This window comes from Equus przewalskii, chromosome 3 (genome assembly GCF_037783145.1).
Source record: "Equus przewalskii isolate Varuska chromosome 3, EquPr2, whole genome shotgun sequence".
NCBI classification, from domain to species: domain Eukaryota; kingdom Metazoa; phylum Chordata; class Mammalia; order Perissodactyla; family Equidae; genus Equus; species Equus przewalskii.
The window spans coordinates 54,128,743-54,153,906 of NC_091833.1; the positions used below are offsets into that span (position 1 = coordinate 54,128,743).

General features: G+C 41.3%; 1 protein-coding gene and 1 long non-coding RNA gene across 51 annotated transcripts in view; one reads left to right on the top strand and one right to left on the bottom strand.

Moving 5' to 3' along the window:
- SEC31A (SEC31 homolog A, COPII coat complex component) overlaps positions 1-10,542 on the top strand; it is an 87,793-nt gene extending 77,251 nt beyond the window's left edge. For all 50 annotated transcript variants that reach the window (XM_070614481.1, XM_008525763.2, XM_008525773.2 and 47 more), the window contains 5 exons: positions 1,546-1,604; positions 2,833-3,096; positions 5,738-5,857; positions 8,552-8,623; positions 9,953-10,542. In XM_070614481.1, the coding sequence (XP_070470582.1) occupies positions 1,546-1,604; positions 2,833-3,096; positions 5,738-5,857; positions 8,552-8,623; positions 9,953-10,132 (695 nt within the window). In that variant the 3' untranslated portion in view covers positions 10,133-10,542. The remainder of the gene's footprint in view (positions 1-1,545; positions 1,605-2,832; positions 3,097-5,737; positions 5,858-8,551; positions 8,624-9,952) is intronic.
- Positions 10,543-17,837: 7,295 nt separating this feature from the next.
- Positions 17,838-23,778, bottom strand: LOC139082543 (uncharacterized). Its single transcript, XR_011538637.1, has 3 exons — positions 23,672-23,778; positions 22,900-23,020; positions 17,838-18,030 (listed from the first exon to the last, which is right to left on the bottom strand). It is a non-coding gene; the product is annotated as an uncharacterized lncRNA (long non-coding RNA).
- Positions 23,779-25,164: the final 1,386 nt, after the last annotated feature.

Genomic DNA, 25,164 nt, shown 5'->3' on the forward strand with positions numbered 1-25,164 from the left:
TAAATAAGTCATGGGGATGCAATGTACAGAATAGGGAATACAGTCAATAATGTTATAAAAGTCCTATGATGACAGATGGTAACTAGTCTTATTTATAAGGGTGATTATTTTCTAATATAAATAAATGTCAAGTCACTGTGATACACTTGAAACTAATACACCTGAAACTGCAATTTAAAAAAAAAAAGTCTTAGAACTGATTGAATTAACATGGTGACACAAATAGCTTTAAATCATGAAAGTCATCTGTTTTATACAGCATCAAGACAACGACTATATCAAGATTGTCTGAGATATGAGTAAGATTAGAAGGTGATGGGAGAGATTTGAATGATTCATCTATGTATGACCAGAACTTTAAAAATTTGTTAAGCAGATAGCAGCCTGTCGTTTAAGATTTTGTGATTAGCTCTTGAGTGTTTTGAGGCTTATTTCACATTCTATCTCCTAGTAAACTTGTAGAAAACTAATTCTATTTTTAAAATCAAGGCAAATGATTATACGCTGATTAAGAGAAGTTGTTTTTTAAAAAATTTCTACAACATTAGTATGAGTCACAACTTCTTTGGTTTGCTAAGCAATTTTGTTGTGGTATAATATTGTGGAGATCAATAAAACAAATAAAAGGTAAAATACTGAAAGAATGGTTAAGTTGTTGAAAGAAGAGTAATTTTTTGTCTTTACATATACACATACCCCAAACTCAGTGAAAAGTCAAATTATTATATTGTGATTGAGAAATTATCCTATCTTATTTCCGGTATGTTTTATTCCTTTTTTCTTTAAAGATACTGACATTAAAGTATTTAATTAGTTCTGCTACTTATGTCCATTTCTCACTTTGAGGTGACAAAGTTTTTTTGTTTTTTGTTTTTTAGAAGAAATTTCCTAAAGTTGACTAGTTTAATCTTATATTGACTGGCAACCTAGAATTTTTTTTATGGCATTGAAAAAAATGCTTATCAGATATTTGAATGCCCTTTTCTGCTTTATAAGTAATTCCTAAGGCAAAGATGATAAATATTGTTGATGTCGTGTATTTAAGGTATGTTCTTTTAACAATATTGCTGTCATTTGAATAATTTGCTTACCCTGACTTGCTTATGTTGAATTGCTCTCTTGGGAAATAGGAGGTTGCTACTTTTATTCTTTTTTGTATGTTGAATATATCAAAAGCCTTTTTTTAGCAGACTCAAGTGATTTATTTTTTTCTTTATTAGGAGAGAACTGTTAACTGATCTTTGATCATTATACACCAGTATAGACATAAAGACTTCACTGTCCTTAAATATAGCACAGCTCTTTCACTTTAAATGGAAATAATGTCAAGGTGTCTTGCCTACTTAACCAAGGTCTTGTGATTATTAGAGATAATGAGTTTGAGAATCCAGGGCTACAGAGTGATCCCCCACAGCTCAGCTGGTAAAACTTTTGTGATAGTTATCTCAGGGTTATGGCAGAATTTGAAGGTGTTATATGATAAATACAATTTAGTTTTCTTCTTTTAAGGATTCTAAGCAAACTGTCCTCTATTATCTTTTTTAGGTCCTCAGAATGGTTGGAATGATCCTCCAGCTTTGAACAGAATACCCAAGAAGAAGAAGGTACTGGAAAAAGATGTCCATCCAGTTGTAGCCACCTGATGTGCACCACACTTCACTGACCCTTTTAAAGGCAAAACTTACTGACTGATGTATTTAAAGTGTATTTCAACTTGCATCTTCTAATCCGTGAAGGGACGGAAAAAAAGTAGAAAACAGTATGGTGGTATGAATTAAACCCCTTTTAGAAGGCAGGATGTAAATTCTCAACAGGTCTCTTTCAAAGAGTAGGAAACAAAATTTCAGGCTTCTCAAATGATTTATTGTTGGAAGTTACTTTGGTCTTTTGGCTCCAGGAGTAATCATGAATTTGGTAATTATGTTTTGGACTGTTTTTGTCTATCACATATAATATGAATGAAGAAATAGCCTTGTAGCTGAGCACTGTTGAGATGTCAGTAACTGTTGAGAGCTATTAGCACACAAAATAAGATTCTTCTTTCCTTCTTTCTCCCCAAGTCATTTTATTTTCTACCTTTTTTTTTTAAACTCCTGGTGATCTCCTTCCCCCAAGTATAGTGAGAGGCTATAACATAAAGACACTAAGTGAGCAAGAAAACCTAAAATTTAGGTTAGTAATAATCAGAAACAATCTTCTACAGTCATGCGCTACATAATGACATTTCGGCCAACGATGGACTACATATACGACAGTGGTCCCATAAAATTAGTACCATATAGCATAGGTCTGTAGTAGACTATACCATCTAGGTTTGTGTAAGTACACTCTATGATGTTCACATAATGACGAAAATCGCCATTTCTCAGAACATATGCCCGTTGTTAAGTAGCGTAGGACTGTACTTTTAGTGTGATTGAATTGATAGGTAATACATACCTAGTGATCTAGGAAAAGAGTATTACATGCTGATCATGTTAAACACACATTTGGTTATCTGATTCCAGAGTTTGTAGATATAATTCCTCATGCTTTGACATCCTCTTTCAAAAACACATGGTTTTGGCTCCCCATTATGAGAGTAAGTGTGGAAGGCAAAGGGGAAACTGAGAGGTCCAGGTTTATGCTCCCCACCCCTTTTAGTCAGATAAGCTCTACTTTTATATTTTACTCTAGAATTCTGCATAAAATTTCATTTGAAAAAAGTATTCTACTACTATTTAAAAAATTTTTTAACCATGAAATAGTCTTAATTCCCTTATTTAAAGCTGAGGAAATGTTGCTATTGGTTTTTTCTTACTCTTGGTGTCTTTTATTTCCATCTTCTGAAAGATGCCTGAAAACTTTATGCCTCCTGTTCCCATCACATCGCCAATCATGAACCCCTTGGGTGACCCCCAGTCACAGATGCTGCAGCAACAGCCTTCAGCTCCAGTACCACTGTCAAGCCAAGCTTCATTCCCACAGCCACATCTTCCAGGTGGCCAGCCCTTCCATGGCATACAGCAACCTCTTGGTCAACCAGGCATGCCACCATCTTTCTCAAAGCCCAATATTGAAGGCGCCCCAGGGGCTCCTATTGGAAATACCATCCAGGTAACAGTAAATCTGTGGAAGTGGAATGGGGAGATAGCTCTATTTCAGTACATTTTTTTAATGTGTTAACTTTTATAGTTATACTTTTATTAACAAACATCTAAATTTAGTTTCAATTTAGACAACCTAAATAAAAAATAGTACTCTTTTTTAAGATTAATCATGTATGTATATTATTTTTCAATGAAATGACCACATACAAACTTTCTAGAAGAGGCTTATATATTTGCCAGTCTGTGTTTACTATAACCTGGCAATTGCGGCGTTTCACTTGACCTAATCAGTAGCCACAATTTCAGGTCAGTTGAATCATATACATATCCACAGTTGCAAAGCAGAAGCTGTTTCCAAAGATCTTTCCCTTTAAAATATAAAAATGTAGTTGTTATATCTTTTCTTGTGTATGTGTAAGAGCTAACAACTTGTAGGCTTATCTTTGGATGGAGATAGAAATTCGTACTTGCTTTTCACATACAAACAGCTAGTTGGCAGGGTTCTAGACCGTGAAAAGTGTATCACGTTTGTATATAACTGACTTAGACATACAAAGATGAACATTTTGATCTATTCATGAAAAGTAAAGAGCTTGGGTCAAAGTTCAACATAAGACAATGAAACAGAAACAGATTCCTGCCCGAGTATGAAACTAGTTCTTCTGTTTTTGACTCATTGAAGTCAAATTTGGAAAGATTGTATCTCTATCACAAGAGTATACTTTGCTGTTAAGAGCGAGTTCTGCCTAAGAAACTTCTGAATGTTAAAAGTTAGATTATAAAAACCAGTGTTTTGATGGAAGTGGGAGGACTTGCTTCTTTCCACAAGAATATCAATTGTAAAGACGCGTGTTAATTTTGTTTATGATTACAAGTCTGTGTTAGTTTGGGAAGCTACTTAGCCGTTCACTTTTGTTTAGACCTGGGTGCTCATGCTGTGCTCATCTAGACCGGAAGCTCAGTTACCATCGAAAGGGAGAGCTTCATAGCTGTATGTGTTCAGCCAGGCCGTAATATCCAGCTACCTACCTACATGGATGTCTCCAAGGCGCCTCCACTCAGCATGTCCAAAACCAAATTCATAGTCTTCTTCCCAAACCTAGTCTTCTTTTAGTGTTTCCTGTTTCAGTGAACAGCACCATAATCCTTTCTGTTTAATCCAGCCAAAAACCTGGGGATCATCTTTATACTCTTTTTGCCTTTAATCTCTCTTTCAAATCTGTCCACAAATCTTGTTGATGTTACTTTCGAGTCTCTCTCGAATCCCTTCTTCTCTCTGATTGCAGTCTGGCCACGATAGCTTCATCTCTAATCCTCAGCAATGCAGGAGCTTCTGATTGGTCTGCCTGCGTCTGCTTTGATCAGTCTCTAAACTGGTCTTGTCTCCTCTCTGCTTAAAACATTACAGCTCCCCCTTCTTCTCAGGATAAAGACCACAATATTTCACATTGTGTGGAAGCCTTCAGCTCATTGTCCTCCTTGCTCTCTCTCTGCTCCAGCCACAATGGCCTTCTTTTAGTCTCCTTGTGTCACGATCCTTGCTTTGCACATGTTCGTCTTCTGTCCTGAATGCTTGTCCTTCCCTATTTAACTGGTTAGCTCCTACTCATCCTTCCGATAGAACTTCCTGAAGAGAGCCTTCCCCTCAGGTAAATCCCAGTTATAGTTTTTGTTGGTTCCACTCACTACCACAGTTACTATTTTACATGCATTTAGGACTTTTTAAACTTTCTTTCTCTTCCATTAGCCTGTAAACTCCCTGAGGGCTGAGATCATTTCTGTATTGGCTCACCAGTACATAGCCAGTGCCTGGCACAATATTACCTAATATTTTTTGAATGAATGAACTAATAAGTCAAAACTTTAAAAACGTTAACATTCTTTCTTTGTTTTTCCATTTATCCACTCAGTAAACATCACAGTCTCATCTATCCTAACCTTGGGCTTAATCTTGCAGTTTGATAATAGCCCAGTTAACAACCTTAAAGAGTAAAGAATAGAAGGGGCCAGGTCGGTGGTGTAGTGATTAAGTTCACGCACTCCACTTCAGCAGCCCGGGGTTCACAGGTTTGGATCCCGGGCGTGAACCCAGCACCACTCTGCAAGCCGTGCTGTAGCGGCATCCCACATAAAATAGAGGAAGATTGGCACAGATGTTAGCTCAGCGATCTTCCTCAAGCAAAAAGAGGAAGATTGGCAACAGATGTTAGCTCAGGGCCAATCTTCTGCACAAAAAAAAATAGAGGAATGCCAGGATAAACAAAAATGAGCCAACAAGCAGAGCAAGCAGCTGCTCTAACCAGCCAATTTTGTAAATGCTTTGTTCTTTTTATTTCCTTCTGGCACAGGTCTACTTCCCATCAGTTACATACAATAGTGATGAACATATATCCCATAATTAATCAAACACCTTATATCCAATCCTGTTTTTGAAAATTGAAGCAGTAAGAAGAGTGCCTCTACCTTCTGCTGGATATCTTGTTTTCATTTTTGCTTATCCCGGTTGATTTCACATGTTAATTTTTCATTTGATTTTGAATAGCCTGTCTATAAGGTAGTTGGTTTCCCTTGATCACAGAGTTGCAGGATATTGTGTGTAAGTAGCTTCTGGTCATTTCGTGGTCATTTTATGGTATTCTTTCTTCCAGCATGTGCAGTCTTTGCCAACGGAAAAAATTACCAAGAAACCTATTCCAGATGAGCACCTCATTCTAAAGACCACATTTGAGGACCTTATTCAGCGCTGCCTCTCTTCAGCCACAGATCCTGTATGTGTTTTTTTCATGTTTTGCTTGATTAAAATAATCCTTTATGGAGCTCTTCTATAGTTATTGCTTGAAGTCCTACAAGATATATTTTAAAAGTTTGCACAAAAGTCATAAAGCTAGCGCTTACGTAGTTTGCTTTACATGTAAAAATGTATTTAGTTGCTTTTTATATTTATAGATCTATTTAATCCTCACAACAACCCCATGGTAGGTAGACTTGTCATCTTTATTTTGCAGATGAAGAAATTAAGGCAAAAAGCTGTTACGTAATACCAAAAGTCAGAGCCAGCATTCAAACCAGGTCTGGCTCCAGGCCTCATGCTCTCAGCCACTGTGCTGCCCTGCCTCTTCTCATCCACAGACCTCCTGTTTGGCACATAAATAGAACAGAACAGTGATGTGCAAGAAATTCAGATTTGGGGTTTCTTTCTGAGCTTACAATCAAAGCTTTTAAAAGTAGATAGATAATCTTTGCAAAGATCTTAAAAATAGTTAGGTGTTTTAGATATTGGAGTCAATTAGTAGTTAAAGCAACTGATTTTGCTTAGTTTACTTAGAGAAGGCCTGTGTATTGGCAATAACAAAAATTCCAGAAAGCCAGTCTTGTTTTATAAGATGAAATTTCAATTTCTGCCAACAAACATTGAATATATTTATTTAGCCACTGGCCACTTGTCTGCTTGAAAAACAGGTTCTGGAATGTGTTGTTTCATCAAACGTTGAGTATTAATGTGTGCAGCCTTCTGGTCTTTTGGAAAGCAATTCCCTGTACTGAAAGTATCAGGAAAGCAGAGGTAGGGATAGGTTAACATAAACTATGCGCCTGGCATTCTGGGAGTGATGGAAAGACAGAGCTGAGAACAGAGAGCAGATGAAGCTGACAGCCAGGTATACACTATCCCCTATGCACACCTCTGAATAGGCAGGCCACAGTCATTCAGATTAGAGCAGTCTGAATAAAAATGCAGGAAAACTCCAGTCCTCCTTCAGGCTGAGTCAGGATGGAGAGGTTGGGAGGACACAGTACACAGCCCAGCTTAGTAAATTCTGTTGAGTTTGACCTTCTTTAGTTACCATTCCATCTTCCTTTTGGGTCTGCAGGAGCCCTGGGCAAAAGAGAACCGCAAAGGACAAACTGTTCCTGTAATTCCTGTATCTAGTTGGGAAAGAAGTTCTAACATCCTGTGCTGCCCAGCTGCCCCCACCCCCTCAGGGTAGGGCTCCTGCTGGTGGCTAAGTGAGATTAGCTCTGAAAAGGGATTGTAAGGGTTCCCCTCTACACGAGTCCGTTTTAATCACTAGTTGGAATCATTTTTATAGGCTGCTTTCTTCCTGTTTTCACTTTAATTATGTCCAAAAACCACAAAGTAATTTTGCAGCACAACTTAGTCTGTAATGTTATTCTTGATGGCCTCATCTCTTCCTCCCTCCTCTTCTGGCACATTGACATTCCTTACTCAAACACACCAAGAGTGCACCAGCCTCAGGGACTTTGTACTTGCTGCTCCTTCTGCCTGGAACTCCTCCCCCCCGTAACTGCGTTGCTCACCCCTCACTTGTTCCGGGCGTCTGCTCACACGTTCCGTCAGCCATCAGGCCTTCCTTTACCACCCCGACACCCAACACTTCTAGCCTCCTAGCCCTGTTCACTTTTCTTCATGTCACTCATACAACATATTGTTTATTTAGTACTTTTTCCCCACCCAGTAGAATATGAGCTCCGTGAGACGCAAGGCTGTCTCAGCATGGCACATAGCAGGCCCTCGAGAAATACTGAAAAACAGTGTCACTTCGAAGGCTGTTGCGTAGTATAGATCATTAAGTTAATCACATTGTAATTTTAAACCTTTAATTTGAGCTTGAGAATAGTTTTCTCTCACTAATAGTACTAGGATTGGGGGGGGAGCTCCTTAATTTAAGAACGCATTTTACTACTTTTCTTAGTAATCTTAAGTCACCAGAAGATAATTTCCTTTTTTTCTTGGTCTTTTGAAGGCTCAGAAAGAGGCAGGATTAAACATGTCAAATGTGACTAAGTGTATAAGTCATATTTTTGAAAAGTTAAAACAAGATTCCAGGACTGGCCCCGTGGCCTAGTAGTTAACCCTGGCACGCTCCACTTCAGTGGCCCAGGTTCAGTTCCTGGGTGCAGACCTATACCACTTGTCAGCAGCCATGCTGGTGGCGACCCATATACAAAATAGAGGAATACTGGCACAGATGTTAGCTCAGGGCGAATCTTCCTCAGCAAAAAAACCCACAAGATTCCAGTTCACCTATATATCTGCCTTCTAGCACCCATAATGTATAGTACCTGCACTTAGACCTTCCTTTCTCTAGTACCTGGCCCCATTGCTGCCTCCAGATGGCCCTTCCTGTTGCTTGTGGATATAGTACAGGTGTACATGCAGACACCTTGTCAAGTGAGTCTACAATCCACGTGAAATCCAACCAGTCCTCCATTTTGCACACCGGAAGGAAGAGGCTCGGCCTCTCGCTCTCCTCCCCCCATTAATAGAATACTGATCTCTGTCCTATGTAATCTGTTCAAGTTTCTTGATCATTGTTGTTTCCGTTTCTTTATAAAATGAAGCTGTTTAACATGAGTGTAAGGTTTAGTGAAATGAGATAGGGCAAGTTCTTGGATAAAAGTTAATGTTCAAATATAACATATCTGTTTTTCCTCTTCTGCAGCAAACCAAGAGGAAGCTAGATGACGCCAGCAAACGCTTGGAGTTTCTATATGATAAACTTAGGGAACAGACAGTAAGTTTATGGGGAAAAGAGAGATTTATGATAATCATTTATTCCTGGCTGCTAGGAGAATGCGTGTCCTGTCAGCGCTCACATAGAGTATGCTTGTGGGCAAAGTTGTCTTTATAGAACGGGCTTTGCTCTAACTGAATCTTAAATCTTGTTCAGTGGGAATGAGGGGATAAGGCAGAGTGTTGTGTGAGAGAGAAATTGTAACCTTTCTTATGACAGAAAGTAGAAATACAAACTGGCTGTATTGGCCCTAACGTAACTGGTCTTCTATTCATTTTATATGTGCCTTGAATCAAGAAATCAGAGACCACATCTGTACCCTGTCATAGTCTAAGACTTCTGGTCCTTTTCTTCTGGAACAGCTGTGACATAAAGGCAGAGCCAGATGTAGCCGCCAGATGAGCAGATTATTGTGCTGTCACTATGAGGACAGCCAGCAGTATGAGGACATGCACTGTGTCTTCTGTTCCTTTGTCCCCACCTCTCCATTCCTTTCTGGAATATTTTCGTTTTATTAATGAAAGCACTAGAATAGGAGAGCAAAAAAGAACTGGGACTTTTCTTATATTTTTGCATTTCAGCATTCCTCTTCCCCATTCCCCACACCAATCCCATCAAATAAAAATAACCAATTATCTCAGAACCAAGCTGAAGAAAGTTGATACAACAATGGAAGTGGTGTGGTCCTTGAACTGATCTAAAATAAAGTCTTCCCTCAAAAGTATGGGCATGTAAGCCAAGTAATGACATGGAAAAAAACTAGAGGTTTGATGGTTTTAAGAGCTGACAGGATTGTAAACAGCAGTTAGTTGGTAAATTGAGTCCGTGAAGAGGCTGTTGCTGTGCTAATAGAAGTAGAGCACAAGCTCAGGACCTCTGCTGTAGGCAGTACTTTAGAATACGCGGGGTTCTTTGAGATAGCATGACTGAGAACCTTTAAACTCCTTCATGTGCATGGGAAAAGTCTGAAAAGGTGTGAGGCTGTGTCTGAAATAATTGAAGAATTGAAGCTCTTACGTGGAGAGACATGTTAGCATTTCAGCGTGGGGAGGGAATCTGGCTGCTTTTCCGTAAGAAAATACCTGGCTTATCATACATGTATAATCATAAATAATTTCTTTACATAAATAATTTTGTCATGATTCTCTTTTGTAACTTAAGTGTTGCTTGGTCCAAGAAACTATTTCCAGAAATGCTAAACGGTTTATATCTTTTTTGTAATGTCTGTTTCAAGTTGCTTTTAAATATCAAGGTTTAATGTTTGTAGAGGGTCTCATTGGAAATTCTCCCTTAACTTAATTCTTTCTCTTGGTTCCACCTTTATTTCAGCTTTCACCAACAATCATCAGTGGTTTACACAGCATTGCAAGGAGCATTGAAACGAGAAACTACTCAGAAGGGCTGACCATCCACACACACGTCGTGAGCACCAGCAACTTCAGCGAGACCTCCGCCTTCATGCCAGTTCTCAAGGTCGTTCTCACCCAGGCTCATAAGCTGGGTGTCTGAAAGGACAGCGTCGCTCCCGGCCGATATTGCCATTTTTCCAAAGAAACATGTTTTAAGAAATGATATGATATGGACCAGTCCTCATTCGCATGTTTCCATAGCAGCCAGTCACAAGCCTTTCTTTACACTGTTTCTGTGGATGTACTCGCCTTAGAAGCGCTCGAACCCTGGTGCTTTCTTTTGTTTTACTCTTTTGTTGCCCACGATGATTTTCCTGTTCTGCAGAGTGTATTCCCTGTGTTACACAAAGGATGTTTTCCTGAAGTATTCTGATGAAATATGGTTTTTGAACCCTCGTATACTTTTTGGAAAAGGAGCATCTGGTTATGCATAAAGCAGAGCTAAAACTAAATTTCTTTCATGTCCTCCCTGCTTCCTCCGTGTCAATCAGATTAAAGTGTGTAATCTTATTTTTATGTGTATGTAGTCTTTTTTTAAACAATTGCTCACAGTTTAGTTTAATTCCTAGTTTTTGTGTCTTTGGCTTTACTCTGGTCCTGAACAAATAACTAAATTTAAAGCTGCTACATAGATTTTAGCAAATACCAATGAAAAGTGGGATCACTAGCTTTAAGTATCTATAGGAAAAGACTGAGCATTTTCATTCTGTAGAATGCATTGAACTTTTTTCTGTTAATAAATATTTTCAATATTCTATTGGAGTTTTAAGATTGATTTTATATATTGAACTTATGTTTAAGTTCAGAAAGAAAACTTTAATTTCTGTCAGCTTCCTGAATCAAAGCCAGACATTTTTTGGCCAGTTGTTTTTGTCAAGTGATTTTATTATAATCTGTCTTCAGAACAGAGTGGTGGAGGCCGGCCCCATGGCCGAGTGGTTAAGTTTGCGCACTCCGCTTTGGCAGCCCAGGGTTTCGCCAGCTCGAATCCTGGGTGTGGACTTGGCACCACTCAAGCCATGCTGAGGCGGCACCCCACATGCTACAACTAGAAGGACCCACAACTAAAAATACACAACCAGGTACCGGGGGGCTTTCGGGAGAAAAAGAAAAACTAAAATCTTTAAAAAAGAACAAAAAAACAGTATGGTAAACCAAAGATAATGGTCTGTATAGAATTTTGAGAATTAAATGCTAATAATTTTTCATTGTTTATGCAAGTTTACCTAAGTAAACTAGAAAATAAACACTGCTCCTGCCATGGAGGTAGAGGGGCTGTTTCAAGGAGTCAGAGGAGTTCGTCAGGGTTCTGCAGCCTGAGTGAGAGTTTCCAAGAACCTCTCAATTTCCTCTGTCAGGGATTCCCTACTCACCAAATAAAACTCCTGTTTTAAAAATCAGCCAACTCTGGGGCTGGCCTGGTGGTGTAGTGGTTGGGTTTGCCCCCTCCGCTTTGGCAGCCCAGGGTTTGCAGGTTCAGATCCCAGGTTCAGACCTATACACTGCTCATCAGGCCATGCTGTGGTGGCGTCCAACATAAAAAATAGAGAAAGATTGGCACAGATGTTAGCTCAAGGGCAATCTTCCTCACCAGAAAAAAAAAAACCCAACTCAATTTATAGCTCAGAATGCTTTCATAACTAAAAAAAGGAGGACTTTGATGGGCTGTGTGAGCATTGGAGCCCCAGGAATGGGGTGATATTTGGCACCCTGCTCTTCAGTCTCCTGGGAGTCTGAATCAGTTCTATGATTCATTGAAATGGCAACTTGACCTTCTGGACCTGGCCCTCGACTGGGGTGCCAGCCCAAAACCCCGTCTGAGCAGCAGGCTGGCCTGTATTAATTCTCTCCATTTATTGCCCTTACAGTGAGGATTTGTGTTATGGCTCCAAGTTTACCCACCACGACAATGGCATAATTGGTAGCATTTTACAAGAAAACAAATTCCTAAAAGATGAGAAACAAGAGTAGGTGGCAGTGGAGCCCTGGCCAACCCCAAAGGTTTTACAAGTAGGAATGTAAAAACTGTTTGCCCCTGACATCTGAGCAGTCATTACGTCTCCTTTTTCAATATAGCATTGTGATGTTTTTCCCCTCTGTGGAGACATTTCTCCACATGGCTTAGAACTGGAGAATTTTCACATGACTGGATGGAGATAAGAAGAGCTGAACCCCAAATAGTGTTTTGTCTCTAAAAGTATGAAGATAATAGGAGATTATGGAAAGAGATTAGTTGTTTTCCTGAAGAAAAGAAAACAACTTTCAAAAAGTGTTCTTTTTTTAAAAGTAGATAAAAAATTTCAACTTGATTTTGTGAATGAGTCTGTTTTTAATGTTTTCATCTCTGAAGATATGACAGTGCAGGCCTGCACAGTTCAGGCACCTCTGTGAGGCTATTCTTAATTTTTTTTTTTTTTTTTTTTTGAGGAAGATTAGCCCTGAGCTAACTGCTGCCAATCCTCCTCTTTTTGCTGAGGAAACCTGGCCCTGAGCTAACATCCATGCCCATCTTCCTCTGCTTTATGTGTGGGACGCCTACTACAGCATGGCTTGCCAAGCGGTGCCATGTCCACACCCGGGATCCGAACTGGCGAACCCCGGGCCACTGAGAAGCAGAACGCTCAAACTTAACCACTGCGCCACCCGGCCGGCCCCAAGGGTATTCTTGTATAAAGACCTGGTGTGTGATACAACCACAGCTGGTTCTGTCTTGGAAGATTATAGCTATACCCTTGCCATTACTTCATATATGGTGACCAGTCCTTCTTTCTGAACCCCAAGCCTGTTCAATTTTGCTGCTTATGTTTTGTGCCTTTTATTTTTTTTAGCCTACTTAATTTTAAAACAAGGAAAGGGGTCTGAGGGAAAGTGATAGGTGGGGCTGAGTGTTGGCCAGGAGATGTGTCAAAGCTCTGGGGTGGTGCTTTCGTATTGCACCTGCTTCTCGCCTCCGTTCTTCATGCAGCCTTTGGGCTGTGTGGACGCACCCTTAGGCCCCATTTGAGAATGCGTGCATGTAATGGGATACACAGCTGCTGGAGGTAGTTGTTCAGTTGAACAGTGTGGCAGCAGGAAAAATTGGGAACAGCCGCTCTACACCTGACTGTTGAGCATCCAGTGAACCTGTATATTCCTTTGGATTCAGAAAATTCCCACGCGTCCTGGAGGACAGAAAGGCAGTGGGATTCCTGGCAACTGGATGTACCCTCATTATCCAACACCTGCCTGAAAGATTAAAGGGAGGGATAGTGACAATGCCTTTCTGACAATCACCTGTCTCCTGAGGCAGATTTGGCTTCACCTAAGAATGACTCCAAGGCCATCTGCTGACTCCTCTGCCATGGTGGGGCTTCATATGAACTGTCATGAAGATTTGGCAAATAAGTGTGTGCACATCTGTGTATGTATGCACACATCCATATGCACACATGCTCTCCTCTTTATTGTGTCCTTCCACTGCCATGGTGGCAGCATTCCCAAACACAACCCCTGACAAATCTATAGGCATGTTCATCAAATGCTGGAGATGTCACATATATTATTTCAGACCATTCAATGAATAGAGGGACTGTCTATGCACAGAAAATCTTAACTGTTTAATCATGGACAAACGCCCCAAATCTTTCAACCAAACTAGATTACAAAAAAAAAATCAATCAAATTAGCTTTATAGTTCCACTTTTCCTGGTGCACGATTTGTTTTATTGACACTTCTGTGGCATTGGTTCTGCTCCATGCTTTGGTAACCATACTTGGTAACCATACCAGTCGCTGAGGCTCAGGTTGCCTCATGTGCATATAAGCCTGATTGGGGTCAAACTGTACCATTCTTCAAATTCCAGCTGTTTATCTTTTTTGCCCCTCTGGGAGGTATGGGATGTGTGGGTTTTAAGGTGGTTGGAGTAGATGTTGAAAAATCTAATAAATCAAACAAAAGGAAATAGACTGTGATTTAGCGGTGGTGCATGTTTTTTGTACTCTGGATTAATGTTTCCAGAGACCTGCTAAAGTATTTATTTAGCAAACAGTGTTAATGTTGTTACTACTGAAACACTTACAATGACTTTGTACAAACATCATTACTCAGTAATATCTGAGCTCTTTATTCTAATGGAGCTGCTCTCCCTGTTGCATTTGAATTCGATTTTGGCTGACAATCCATAGGCCTAGAAGCCTATTGTTCATCAGGTGGGCCTGTCTCTTCTTTTATTGCTGATGCTTGTAATTTCCCAAACCCTGACCTTTCTAAAACCACCTTTCGTGTATCAGCGGGCTCACACTACGCAAATGGAGGGGGCAGGACGTCAGCAGCGTTGTGAAATAGAGAAAACCTTCCTATTTCGAAAAGATGCAAGAGCTTGTTGGGTTTTTAGTTCTTATAAGTGAAGTTAAACCTAATGAAACTTGTGTCCACCACATCTCCCATCATGTCTTTTGTACCTTTACAGGCTATTCCGTTTCCCTGCATCTGAGGGTAGCATCCTCGCATTGTTGTTAACTTGGTTTCTTTACTTCAGTAAATATTTATGAATATGTTTTATGCACTTCAGTACAGACTTCATGTCCAAACAGGTGTGTTTCCAGGTAGGCAATCTAAAATGAATTGGTAGAGACTATCGCAGGCACAGAATGCATTCAAATTCAATTAGAAAAGGCAAGTTCCAGACCTTTTTTTCTGAATAGTAAGAAGGTAGTGAGCATATTATATATTTTAAGGGAGCCATTAAGGATGACCTCAGTAAGTATGATTTGGTTAATGATGAAAAAGTACAAGATGAAATGAAATGAAAGTCATTTCATCTTGTACTTTTCCTATAAAGGAACCGCCCACTCTAGGACTAGAATGTGCGGTGAAATTGAATATAAAATCAGAGTTCGGCAGTAAAGAAGGAAAGCAAGCATCTCCTAAAAGTGACCTAAAGTAATTTCCTTTCCTTCTGGATGTATCTCCAAATAACAGATGACCTTCTCTGACCACCATTTCTGCATTAAGGAGTCTCTGGGAGAGAACAAATCAATTCAAGCTGAAGGCAAGTCCACAGAGTGCCCTCCCAGGAGGGACCACTTAGACACACTGATTGAAGGGATCCAACTTTCAGCTGACAGGGCACAGGGCTGGGCACTTCAGTCCTCACAGCAGCCCGGGGAGCTCAGCTATTGATGTCAGGGATCTGGTGCAGCTGGTAAGCAGAGGGATCTGGATTCAAACCCAGGTCTCTGCCTAGTCAGCACATCTTTTTTTCACAAAACCACATTTTTCCCAAAGTAAGGATAACTGCTAGTACAACAAAAACCTGGGTTTTGGTTTCTGATTTTGTTTATTTTCCTCCTCCTAGCCTGCAGAGACTAGCATTTCCCACAAAAGAGGAATGTGTAAATAAATGGGTAAATTTATTGAGCAATGTGTGTTGTCTTCTTTTCAGGCAGGTTCTCCTTAGTGGTGGGAAAGATAGCCCCGGGCAGCCTTGCGATGTACAAAGGGAAGAGGAAACCTCTCACAAACTCCAGACCGCTCACAAAGACAATGCCAGTTGCCTCTCTCTGGGTCTCGTGCCCACTACCTGATCAAGTCCTGCCCAGGGAACCGGGGTACCACAATTGGCCAGCCCAGGTAGTGTACCCACCCAGTGGGAGCACTTCGACTTTAAGCCCCACCAGAACCACATGGACTGGTTCCCCAAAGGAAAGGGTGCAGTTTGGAGAAGAAGGGGAGAAGAGTAGGCCAAAACAACCCAATACCTCCAGCAGATGGCAACAGGGAAGTCACAGCACCAGGGTTCTGGATGAGGGATGCCCGGGTGCTAACAGTTCAAGCTCCTGGGGAGCCCACTCTCTCCCAATTACTACAAATGGTGTCTTCATGATGGACAGTGCAAGAGAGCACCTGAGAGTCAAGGAACTGGGTCTTAGTGTCTTCTCTGCCACTTCCTGTTATGCAAATCATGTGACCTCTTCCTGCCTCCATTTCCCCATCTGTAAAATGAAGGGTAGGACTAGAGATCTCTAATTTCACTTCTGGCTCTGGAAGTCTATGTTCCATTTACCTTTCCCACAGAGTCTTTGTATATTACCCACAAGTCTTCAGAAGAGATCGAAGCAAATTTGGATAAGCACCAAAGCTTTGAAGAAAGATTACAGAAACAACTCAGACCTATTTATATTTGGATACCTTTGGTCCTCTTGTAGAGTTCATTTCTAATCTGAAGAAAAACTAATGCAGTCCTTTCCTTGGTTGGAAATGAGTAGATAGGCATTAAAGAAACTGCTTGCAATTTGAGGACTTGGGACAAATATACTCACTTGGCCTTGACGTCCTTAAGCAGTGAGTCCCTCTCAGTAATGAAATGTATTTCCGTGAAATTAACCTTTCTGCACACCTGTTCCCGCGTCAAGAATAGGCTACGTTTCATTACATGGGATACGCACAACGAACTAGTTTTTCCTCCAGTGCTGGAAATCTGGGTCACCCTTTTGACATTCCTGAACTCTGTTTACAAATGCCCCCTCCCTGCTAGAGAACAACGGGGGTCTTTGCTCTTTAAGAGCAGCCTGTGGTAATTGACACAGCAGGAAGCAAAAGAGGTCACTGAAACAGAAACAATAACAGCAGCTAATGCTGAGAAGTAAAAAAGAGCCTCTCTACCTTTATCTGCCCTTGGAAACCAAAATAACTATCCTACAAGAAGACGGGGTGGGTGTTGCGGGGGAGGGGAGGGGAAGAACTGGCAGAGATGTGGGTGAAAACCTTGTCAATAACTGTCTTTCTTCTGTCACAACAATAGGGATTGTTCATTTATTTCAGAGAGCTGGGATTTGGGAGCAGGGGGAGAGAGAGAGTGGGGAGGAGTTTGGTTTGGTTTGTGGACCGTGTTTCTAGACAGATGTTGGTCAAAGAGCTATGTGGCGTAGGTATTCACAGATGTTAATGTGCCAAGACTGGATCTTAAAAGGGATGATTAGATTTCCTCCATAGCATTTGTTAGAGTTTGTGGCATACACTTCTTGTACTGATTATTTGATTACTACCTGCCTGCCTCCTGGACCATGAGTTCCAGGAGCACAGCCATGTACTCCTCTGTCCGTGGAGCTGACCTCAGGGCTGGGCTTCTGGAGGAAGCTCAATAAATAGATACTGAATGAAAGAATGTTAATTAATTCAAACTGAAGATAGCTTGGAAAGATGCAAGGGGCAGCATATCACTGACAGGAGAGACAAGTTTGGGTTGGTTTCATTAAGTAGACCCTCTTATCTGTGAAGTAGGAAGTAAGGTCCTCCAAATCCAGCCATGTCCAACACCCAGTTTCCCGCTGCCAAACTGCAGCCCCCCATTAGGAGTGGTCAGGAAATGTGGGAAGGGTCTTAGGCAAGACGGCTGGGGTTTGTGTCAAAAGAAAACCTCCTCGCTCTCTTCACATCCAAAGCAATGGAAGCATTCATTTTAGAGGAACGGGCCTCCCCTTGTCCACTGCTATAAAATCTCTGGGGACGTTTTCACAATCCACTTAGTACAGAAAGGGGAAGCCACCCTCCTGTGACTGGAGGAAGCCGAGAAGACTAATTCTCTACTAAGCCATGGCGTTGCTGTATCTCAAAACCAACTTCCAACTTGATGCTGCCCCAATCATTCCAATCTAAAGCCTATGAATGGTCTTCTTACCCTGGGGGCACAAAGATTGTTTACAGTGGAAACCGATGTCCACGCACCCCATCCAAGAGGCAACCTCTCCTTCCTGCCCCATTAACTCCACTGCAGAGCTCAAGCCTTCCTTGTGCCAGAGGAGCGGCCTTAGATGATCACCTCCGATAAAGCAGAGCAGGCGACTTTATTTCCCAGTTCCCTTCAGAGCGTGTGAATCCTGGTGCTGCTAGAATTCACGCCTCCAAGGTCGGAATCCCGCCAGCCCACTCAGATGTGCTTCTCTTTCCAGTCTGGGGCCCCCAGAAGCATCCTGGCTTCCAGGCGAGGCAGGCTTCAGAACTGCATGGAGTCCGTCTCTCTAGGAGGATTAAAAACAATAAAATACCCACATTATTCAGCACTTACTGGGTATCAAACACTGTCCTAAGCTCTATCCCTGTGAAGTAGGTGGTGTCTCCATTTAGCGCATGAGAAAACGGAAGTTAGATTCTTAGGTAAATTGCACAGAGTACCCTCAGCATGGCGCTGTCTTAATTCTTATAGTACATAGGATGAAACTCATGATCTAAGAGATTGTCATTGTCCCCAGATCACAGACTACTCACACTTGCTAATTCAGGGTGGTGGGGCCACACCTAAACCCAGGTTTTCAGATGCCAAACCTGGGTCATTTTCATAGCACTCTAGGTCCTATAGCCAAAATCTAAACTTCCTTAAGAAAAGCATACACAAGAGAATCGTTGTAAATCTCTAACTTCAAGAATGAATCTTTTCTCTTTACTTCCTTCCTAGAGCCCGCAATTTCTCCACAAATATTTTTGACACAATTATTTTTAAATCTTGGTATTCACCCTTCAAAGGAATACAACCTCAGCTAGATACCTTGCCAGGCTCACCCCCATCTCTGAGCCTTTTCTTATCCAATGATCCAACTGGGAGTCTCTGCCAAGTCCTTCTATCTTTCAGGGCCTTGCGCTGCCACCTCCTCTGTGAAGCCCTCCTGACCACGCCAGACCACATGCCTCATCAAGAATCTCTCACATGGCTTTTGTAGGTAGTGATACCGTCTAACACTTTATCTTCTGTCTTCTTTCTATCCCCTCCACCTGAAGTGACTTCTACTCCAAGGCACATACTGCCGGGCAGAATCCAGGCATTCCGGCCCTGAGGGTTTTGTCTCAGTGCAGCTCAGAGCTGCTCTTCGGTAGTTTGTATTTATAATCTTGTAACTTTCATTGACATTTGAGAGCTGGGACTTGTCCTTGTTATGAAAGACTCCCCCAACCCTTGGGCACCTGGTTTACAATCTTCAGCTAAATCTGGATGCCACCCTGTGTGATTCCACACTCCTGTGGAGGTCCTGTCCAGATCCCTCAGCCTCCTCAGCTCCAGGGACTGCTCCCTCCACTATAATCCTGTGGCCTCACCTTGGAGGTTATCACTGGGAACTCTCCCACCACTATAGGTCTTAAATCCCAAATCCCACTCTTGGAGCACAAATGGCTATTACTTCCTTTATTCTCTTCCCTAACAGACAGAAATCAGCCCAGCAGCTTCTTCAAGGCCTCATAGTGCCTCTGATTCCTCCACTATCGGTGACTTCTTGGCTTCCTTCTGATCACATTTCCTTTCCCGTTCTCCAGCCTGGACTCCACACAAACTTCTCTCTCACCAGCACTTCAATTACCTAGCTCTCTTGTCCTTCTATGTCCCAATCCCTACTTCAATCTGGATATTCCATCAGACCGCTGAGTGAGGCTGCGTCACCGTAACTGTGCAGACTGACGTCATTCTAAGTTCGTGGCGTCCATTCTTAGCTGGGCCCTTAATTTGGCTCAACAACTTTTTAAGTGCTCTTGGTCAGCTTCCTCTCTCATTCTGCTGGACAGCTGTTGGAAGGCTTCATCACTTTTCTCCAGCTCTCTACCAAATTCCCTCCCTGCTTTACCCTGAAGATGATCTCACCCTCTCATCAGAGCTAACAGGCCATCATGGCACCCTCCTTCACTTTACTGACTCACTTTATAAGCTATATCTGCCCTCATGCTCATTTCCTTCCAGTCTCCAAGGAAAAGTTATCTCTCTGCGTAAAGTTAAACCAACCACCTGATCACCTGATCTCATCCTGTCTAACCTTCCCCCCAACGCTAGGAAATTAGCTCCGTCAAGCATCCCCTTTCTCAAATTGTTGACCTTTGACCTTTCATTATCTGTCTCTAGCCAATAAATGTGTTCAAATTCCTCCCATCTAAACACTCACACAGATACATAGTCACCTTTGCCTCTCCATCCTTCTCCTCTTCCCTGCCAAGCTTCTTGACAATGTGAGGTCTGTTCCCATCACTCACTGAAAAGGCCTCAGCAAAGGTCAGTGACGAGCGTTGTATGCAGTGGGCTCTCCATTCTCCCTCTTTCCTAGCCTTTCTGTAGCATTCAGTATTGCTCTTCCACGCTCTGCTGATTCTCCTACCTCTCTCATCTTTCCTTCTCAGTCTACACCACTGGTTTCTCTTTCTTTGCCTTTCTCATAAACAGTAGTTCTCTAGAATTCTATCCTGAGTCCTTTTCTTACCACCCCTGGGCAACTGCTTCCACTACCATGGATTTTACTATATCGAACTATGACTAAATTGTCATCTCCAGCCTAGACCTCGGCTGGGCACCAGGCCTATATAGTCAACAACCTACTCAACAGCTTCAGGTGGACATCGAAAACAAGACTTCTTTTTCTTAACTTGCTCCTACTTCTTCAGTCCCAGTCCCAACAATGATGATTATAATGATTATGTGATGATGATGATGATTAATATTTGTATTAATAATACATGCCAGACACTGTTCTAAACCTTAGTTGCCACAAGAATACTATAAGGTAAGTATTATTATCCCCATTTTACAAAAAGGGTAATAAACACAGAGAGATTTAATCTCTCAGTAAGTGACATTGTCTTTCACTTGAATATTCCAGAGACCCAAAAAGAAACCTGTATTTTTTCTCCTCCTTCATGTTCAATCAAGCATCAAATCGTGTTGGTTCTTCCACCTCAGTTTCTCTGGCTTTATCCTCTCCTCTCCATTACCTCTTCTCCAGAATCTGTGCCTTTGCCTTACTGCTGACTCTCATCATCGCTTGAACAGAATCTTAAAATAGTGCCCTGACTGGTCTTCTTGCCTTCAGTCTTAGCTCTCTCTACCTCCAATCCAACCATTCTCCACACCTCTTCTAGAGCGGTCCTTCTGAAATGCAAACAATCACGTTATTATGCTGCATAAAGCCGCTCAGCGGCTCCCCTCACCTACCACATTGCTCTTTCTGCACAGCAGGCACTCAAGACACCCACCTCCCCTCATTGGCTGCCCACTGCATGACATTTCAACTTCATCTCCTACTGTTTTCCTACTTTCACTTCAGACATTCCAGACACCTCCCTAAATGCCAAATGCAAAAGCTTTTGCTCACACTGTTTTCTCTGCCTGGAATGCCCTCTGTCATTTCTTTGTCGAGTAAACTACTCATCCTTCAAAAGTGTGCTCTTGGGGCCAGCCCAGTGGCATAGTGGGTAAGTTCAGCATGTTCTGCTTTAGCAGCCCAGGATTAAGGGGTGCAAATCTGGACCTACACCACTCATCAAGCCATGCTGTGGCAGCAACCCACATACAAAATAGAGGAAGACTGGCACAGATGTTAGCTCAGGGCCAATCTTCCTCACCAGAAAAAATGTTTAAAAAGGTGTGTTCTCTAATATGGCAGCCAGTAGCCACTTGAGGCTAATCTGAATTAAGATGTACTGTGCAAAAAATCTAAACACCGGATTTCAAAGACATAGTGTGGACAAAAGCGTAAAAGTCTCAATAATTTTATAATGATTACACATTGAAAAGATAGTATTTTGGATATATTGGGTTAAGTAAAATATATTATTAAACTTTATTGCTTATTTTTACTTTTTAAATGTGCCTACTAGAAAATTTAAATTTACAGATGAGGCTTGAATTTGTGGCATGCATTGTATTTTTATTAGACAGCACTCCTTCAAAATCCTTATCTGGTAAACTTAACTGAAGGAGCAAAACTGAAAACTACAAAATGTTCTTGAGAGAAATTAAAGAAGACACAAATAAATGGAAAGACATCTCCTGTTCATGGATTGGAGACTTAATATTGTTAAGATGTCAATACTACCAAAGTGATCTCCAGATTTAATGCAATCTCTATCAAAATCTTAGCAGGACTTTTTGTAGAAATAGGAAAATCCATCCTAAAATTCATATGGAATCTCAATGGATCTCAAGTGGCTGAAACAATCTTGAAAAATAAGAACAAAGTTGGAGTTCTCATACTTCTTGATTTCAATACTTATTACAAAGCTACAGTAATCAAAACAACGTGGTACTGGCATAAAGGCAGACATATAGACCAATGGAATAGAACAGAAAGTTCACAGATAAACTCTTGAGTATACAGTCAAATGATCTTCAACTAGGATGCCAAAACCACCCAATGGGGAAAGGAGAGGCTTTTCAACAAATGGTGTTTGGAAAACTGGATATCCACATGCAAAAGAATGAAGCTGGACCCTTACCTTACACCAAATACAAATATTAACTCAAAATGGATCAAAGACTTAAACATAAGAGCTAAAACTATAAAACTCAGAAGAAAACATAGAGGAAAAGCTTCATGACATTGGATTTGGTGATGATTTCTTGGCTATGACACCAAAAGCACAGGCAACAAAAGTGAAAACAGATAAACTAGACTACATTGAAATTGAAAACTTCTATGCATCAAAGAACACAATCGACACTGAAAAGACAACCTATGGAATGGGAGAAAATATTTGCAAAGCATTTATCTAACAAGGGGTTAATATCCAGAGTACATAAAGAACTCCTACAACTCAACAGCAGAAAAATCCAAACAATCCAATTAAAAAATGGGCAAAGACTAGAATAGACATTTCTCCAAAAATGATGTAAAAATGGCCAACAAACACATGAAAAGATGGTCGACATCACTAATCATTAGGGAAATGCAAATCAAAACCACAATAAGATATCACCTCATACCCATTAGGAAGGCTGTAATTTAAAAAACAGAAAATAACATGTTAGTGAGGATGTGGAGAAATTGGAACCCTTGTGCACTGTTGGTAGGAATGTAAAATGGCGTAGCTGCAATAGGAAATGGTATGGAAGTCCCACAAAATATTAAAAATAGGATTACCATAAAATCCAGCAATACCACTTCTGGGTACATATTCAAGAGAACTGAAAGCAGGATCTTGAAGAGATATTTGCACACCCATGTCCATAGCAGCAAAAGGTGAAAGCAATCCAAGTGTCCACTGGCAGATAAATGGATAAACAAAATGTGATATATACATACAGGGGAATATTATTTGGCCTTAAAAAAGGAAGGAAATTCTGACACATGCTACAACACAGATGAACCTTGAAGACATTGTGTTAAGTGAAATAAGCCAGACATAAAAAGACAAATATTGTACGATTTCACTTACATGAGTTATCTAAAGTGGTCAAACTCATGGAAACAGAAAGAAGAATGGTGGTTGCAGGTGATTACAGGGGGTAGGGAGAGAGAGAAATGAGGAATTCTTGTTGAATGTGTATAGAATTTCATTTTTGCAAGATGAAAAAGTTCTGGAGATTGGTTACACAGCAATGTAATCACAATATGAATTTATTTAACACTACTGAACTGAGCACCTAAAGATGGTTAAAACGGTACATTTTACATTATGTGTATTTTACCACAATTAAATATTTTTAAAAAATCAAGTTCCAAAAAAAATCCTTACCCAGATATCAACTCCCTTCCCCTGCCTTGGGTGAATTAACCACTCCCTCCTTTGTGCCTCCACTATACCTTGCACATATCACTTTTAGGGCTCATCACATTTTTGGTAATTATTCTTTTGACAGGATAAGGGTTACTGTCCCATGTGCCCCCATCCTGGGATGAGATGAACACTTACCCACTCTGAGGTCTTGACCAGAAGCTAAGAAAATATACTAGGGTCGTTGGCAAGATGGAGAAAAGCAGCCCTCATGGTATAATATGCTGCAGGGGACAGTCATTATTAGCAAGAGCACACCTTGTATCTGTAGGGGTCTCCCTCTAAGGCTAGATCTGGGGGGCCCTCTTCCTTCAGCCATCCTTTTGTAAGCAGGATCTGAAAGACCTAAAAAGCACTTCCACCCTCCCCCAACACATAAAAACACCCCCTTCTCCATCATGAGGACAACCGGCTGAAATGATCAGTCTCACCCAGTCCACCCCGTTGACGGGATGAGAGGAAGATGTTCATTCGTTGACGGGATGAGAGGAAGATGTTCATTCGAGATAGATTCCAGATAAAGTAGCTTATGTAATAGATAAGGTACTCAGGGGCAATTAAAGAACTATTTTGCTGCCTCCTCTGGCCTCTTTGTATGTATGCCTGATGCCTAATAAGAATTTCTTTCTTTCCGCTAATCGACTGGACCTTCCTGCCCTTCCAAGGTCATAGCCAAGAGGTTACATTTGTTTGATTTGTCTTCCTTGGGTCCCTAGGCAGGTCCCTAGGGCAGGGACCATACCTTATTCTTCCATGTATCCCCAGTGTCCACCAGTCCTGGCACATAGCACGTGCCCAATAAGTGCCAAACAAATTTAGAGTGAGGGTGGGGGGAGTCTCTACAACAGCCCAGAGGGATGCTTTCGGTAGAGCAACTAGTCCACCCCAGAGAGCAAGGACAGTCTGAATAGAGAGCTACAGGGAGCATGTGGGTCTGGTGGGAGTGGGGAGCAGAGGGAGCATGAGAAGAAAAAGTGGTTCATTATGAAGCCAAGGTTGAGCAGGTTGATGAAATTTACACCCAGTTTCATGTTCCATTGTCTCACTAGTCATCATACAGTGCCGACATTTATCTGGTCCCCAGGCAAATTTCCTTTCATTCTATAATTTCAGCTCAATCTGAAGCAACACCATAACGCCGGCTCGGTGGCCCCCATTCCACAAGCCACATACCTTGCTTCAGTTTTAAATTAGACATTGTTTTATCTGGCTGACTGGACTGTTTCAGGTCTGCTAACAATAAGATGATTATGTATGGCCCTTTCATGCAGTCGGTTCTTTGTAATTTTTTTTTTTCCTCTCCAGGAATCCTGGAAAGGATTCCTAACAATGGTTAATCCAAAAATCAGCTTTATTTGTCAACATAATGGTATCCCTTCAAACTCATATTCATAGAATTTGCAAGCTGGAAGGAAAAGTAAAGATTAGTTCTGTTTCCCTGGTAAGGAAATTTGTGCCTAGAGAGCCAAGTTGGGTCACAGTGAGTTAGAACGAGGACTCGGGGCCCTGGGCTTCCAGTCCTGAGCCCTTTTCCTTCTGCCACCCACCTGCGGGTGCAGCCACACCTGCTTGGCACACGGCTAGCTCACCCGTCTCTGCTTTTCTGTAATTTCTGCAATTAGGGCTCTCGC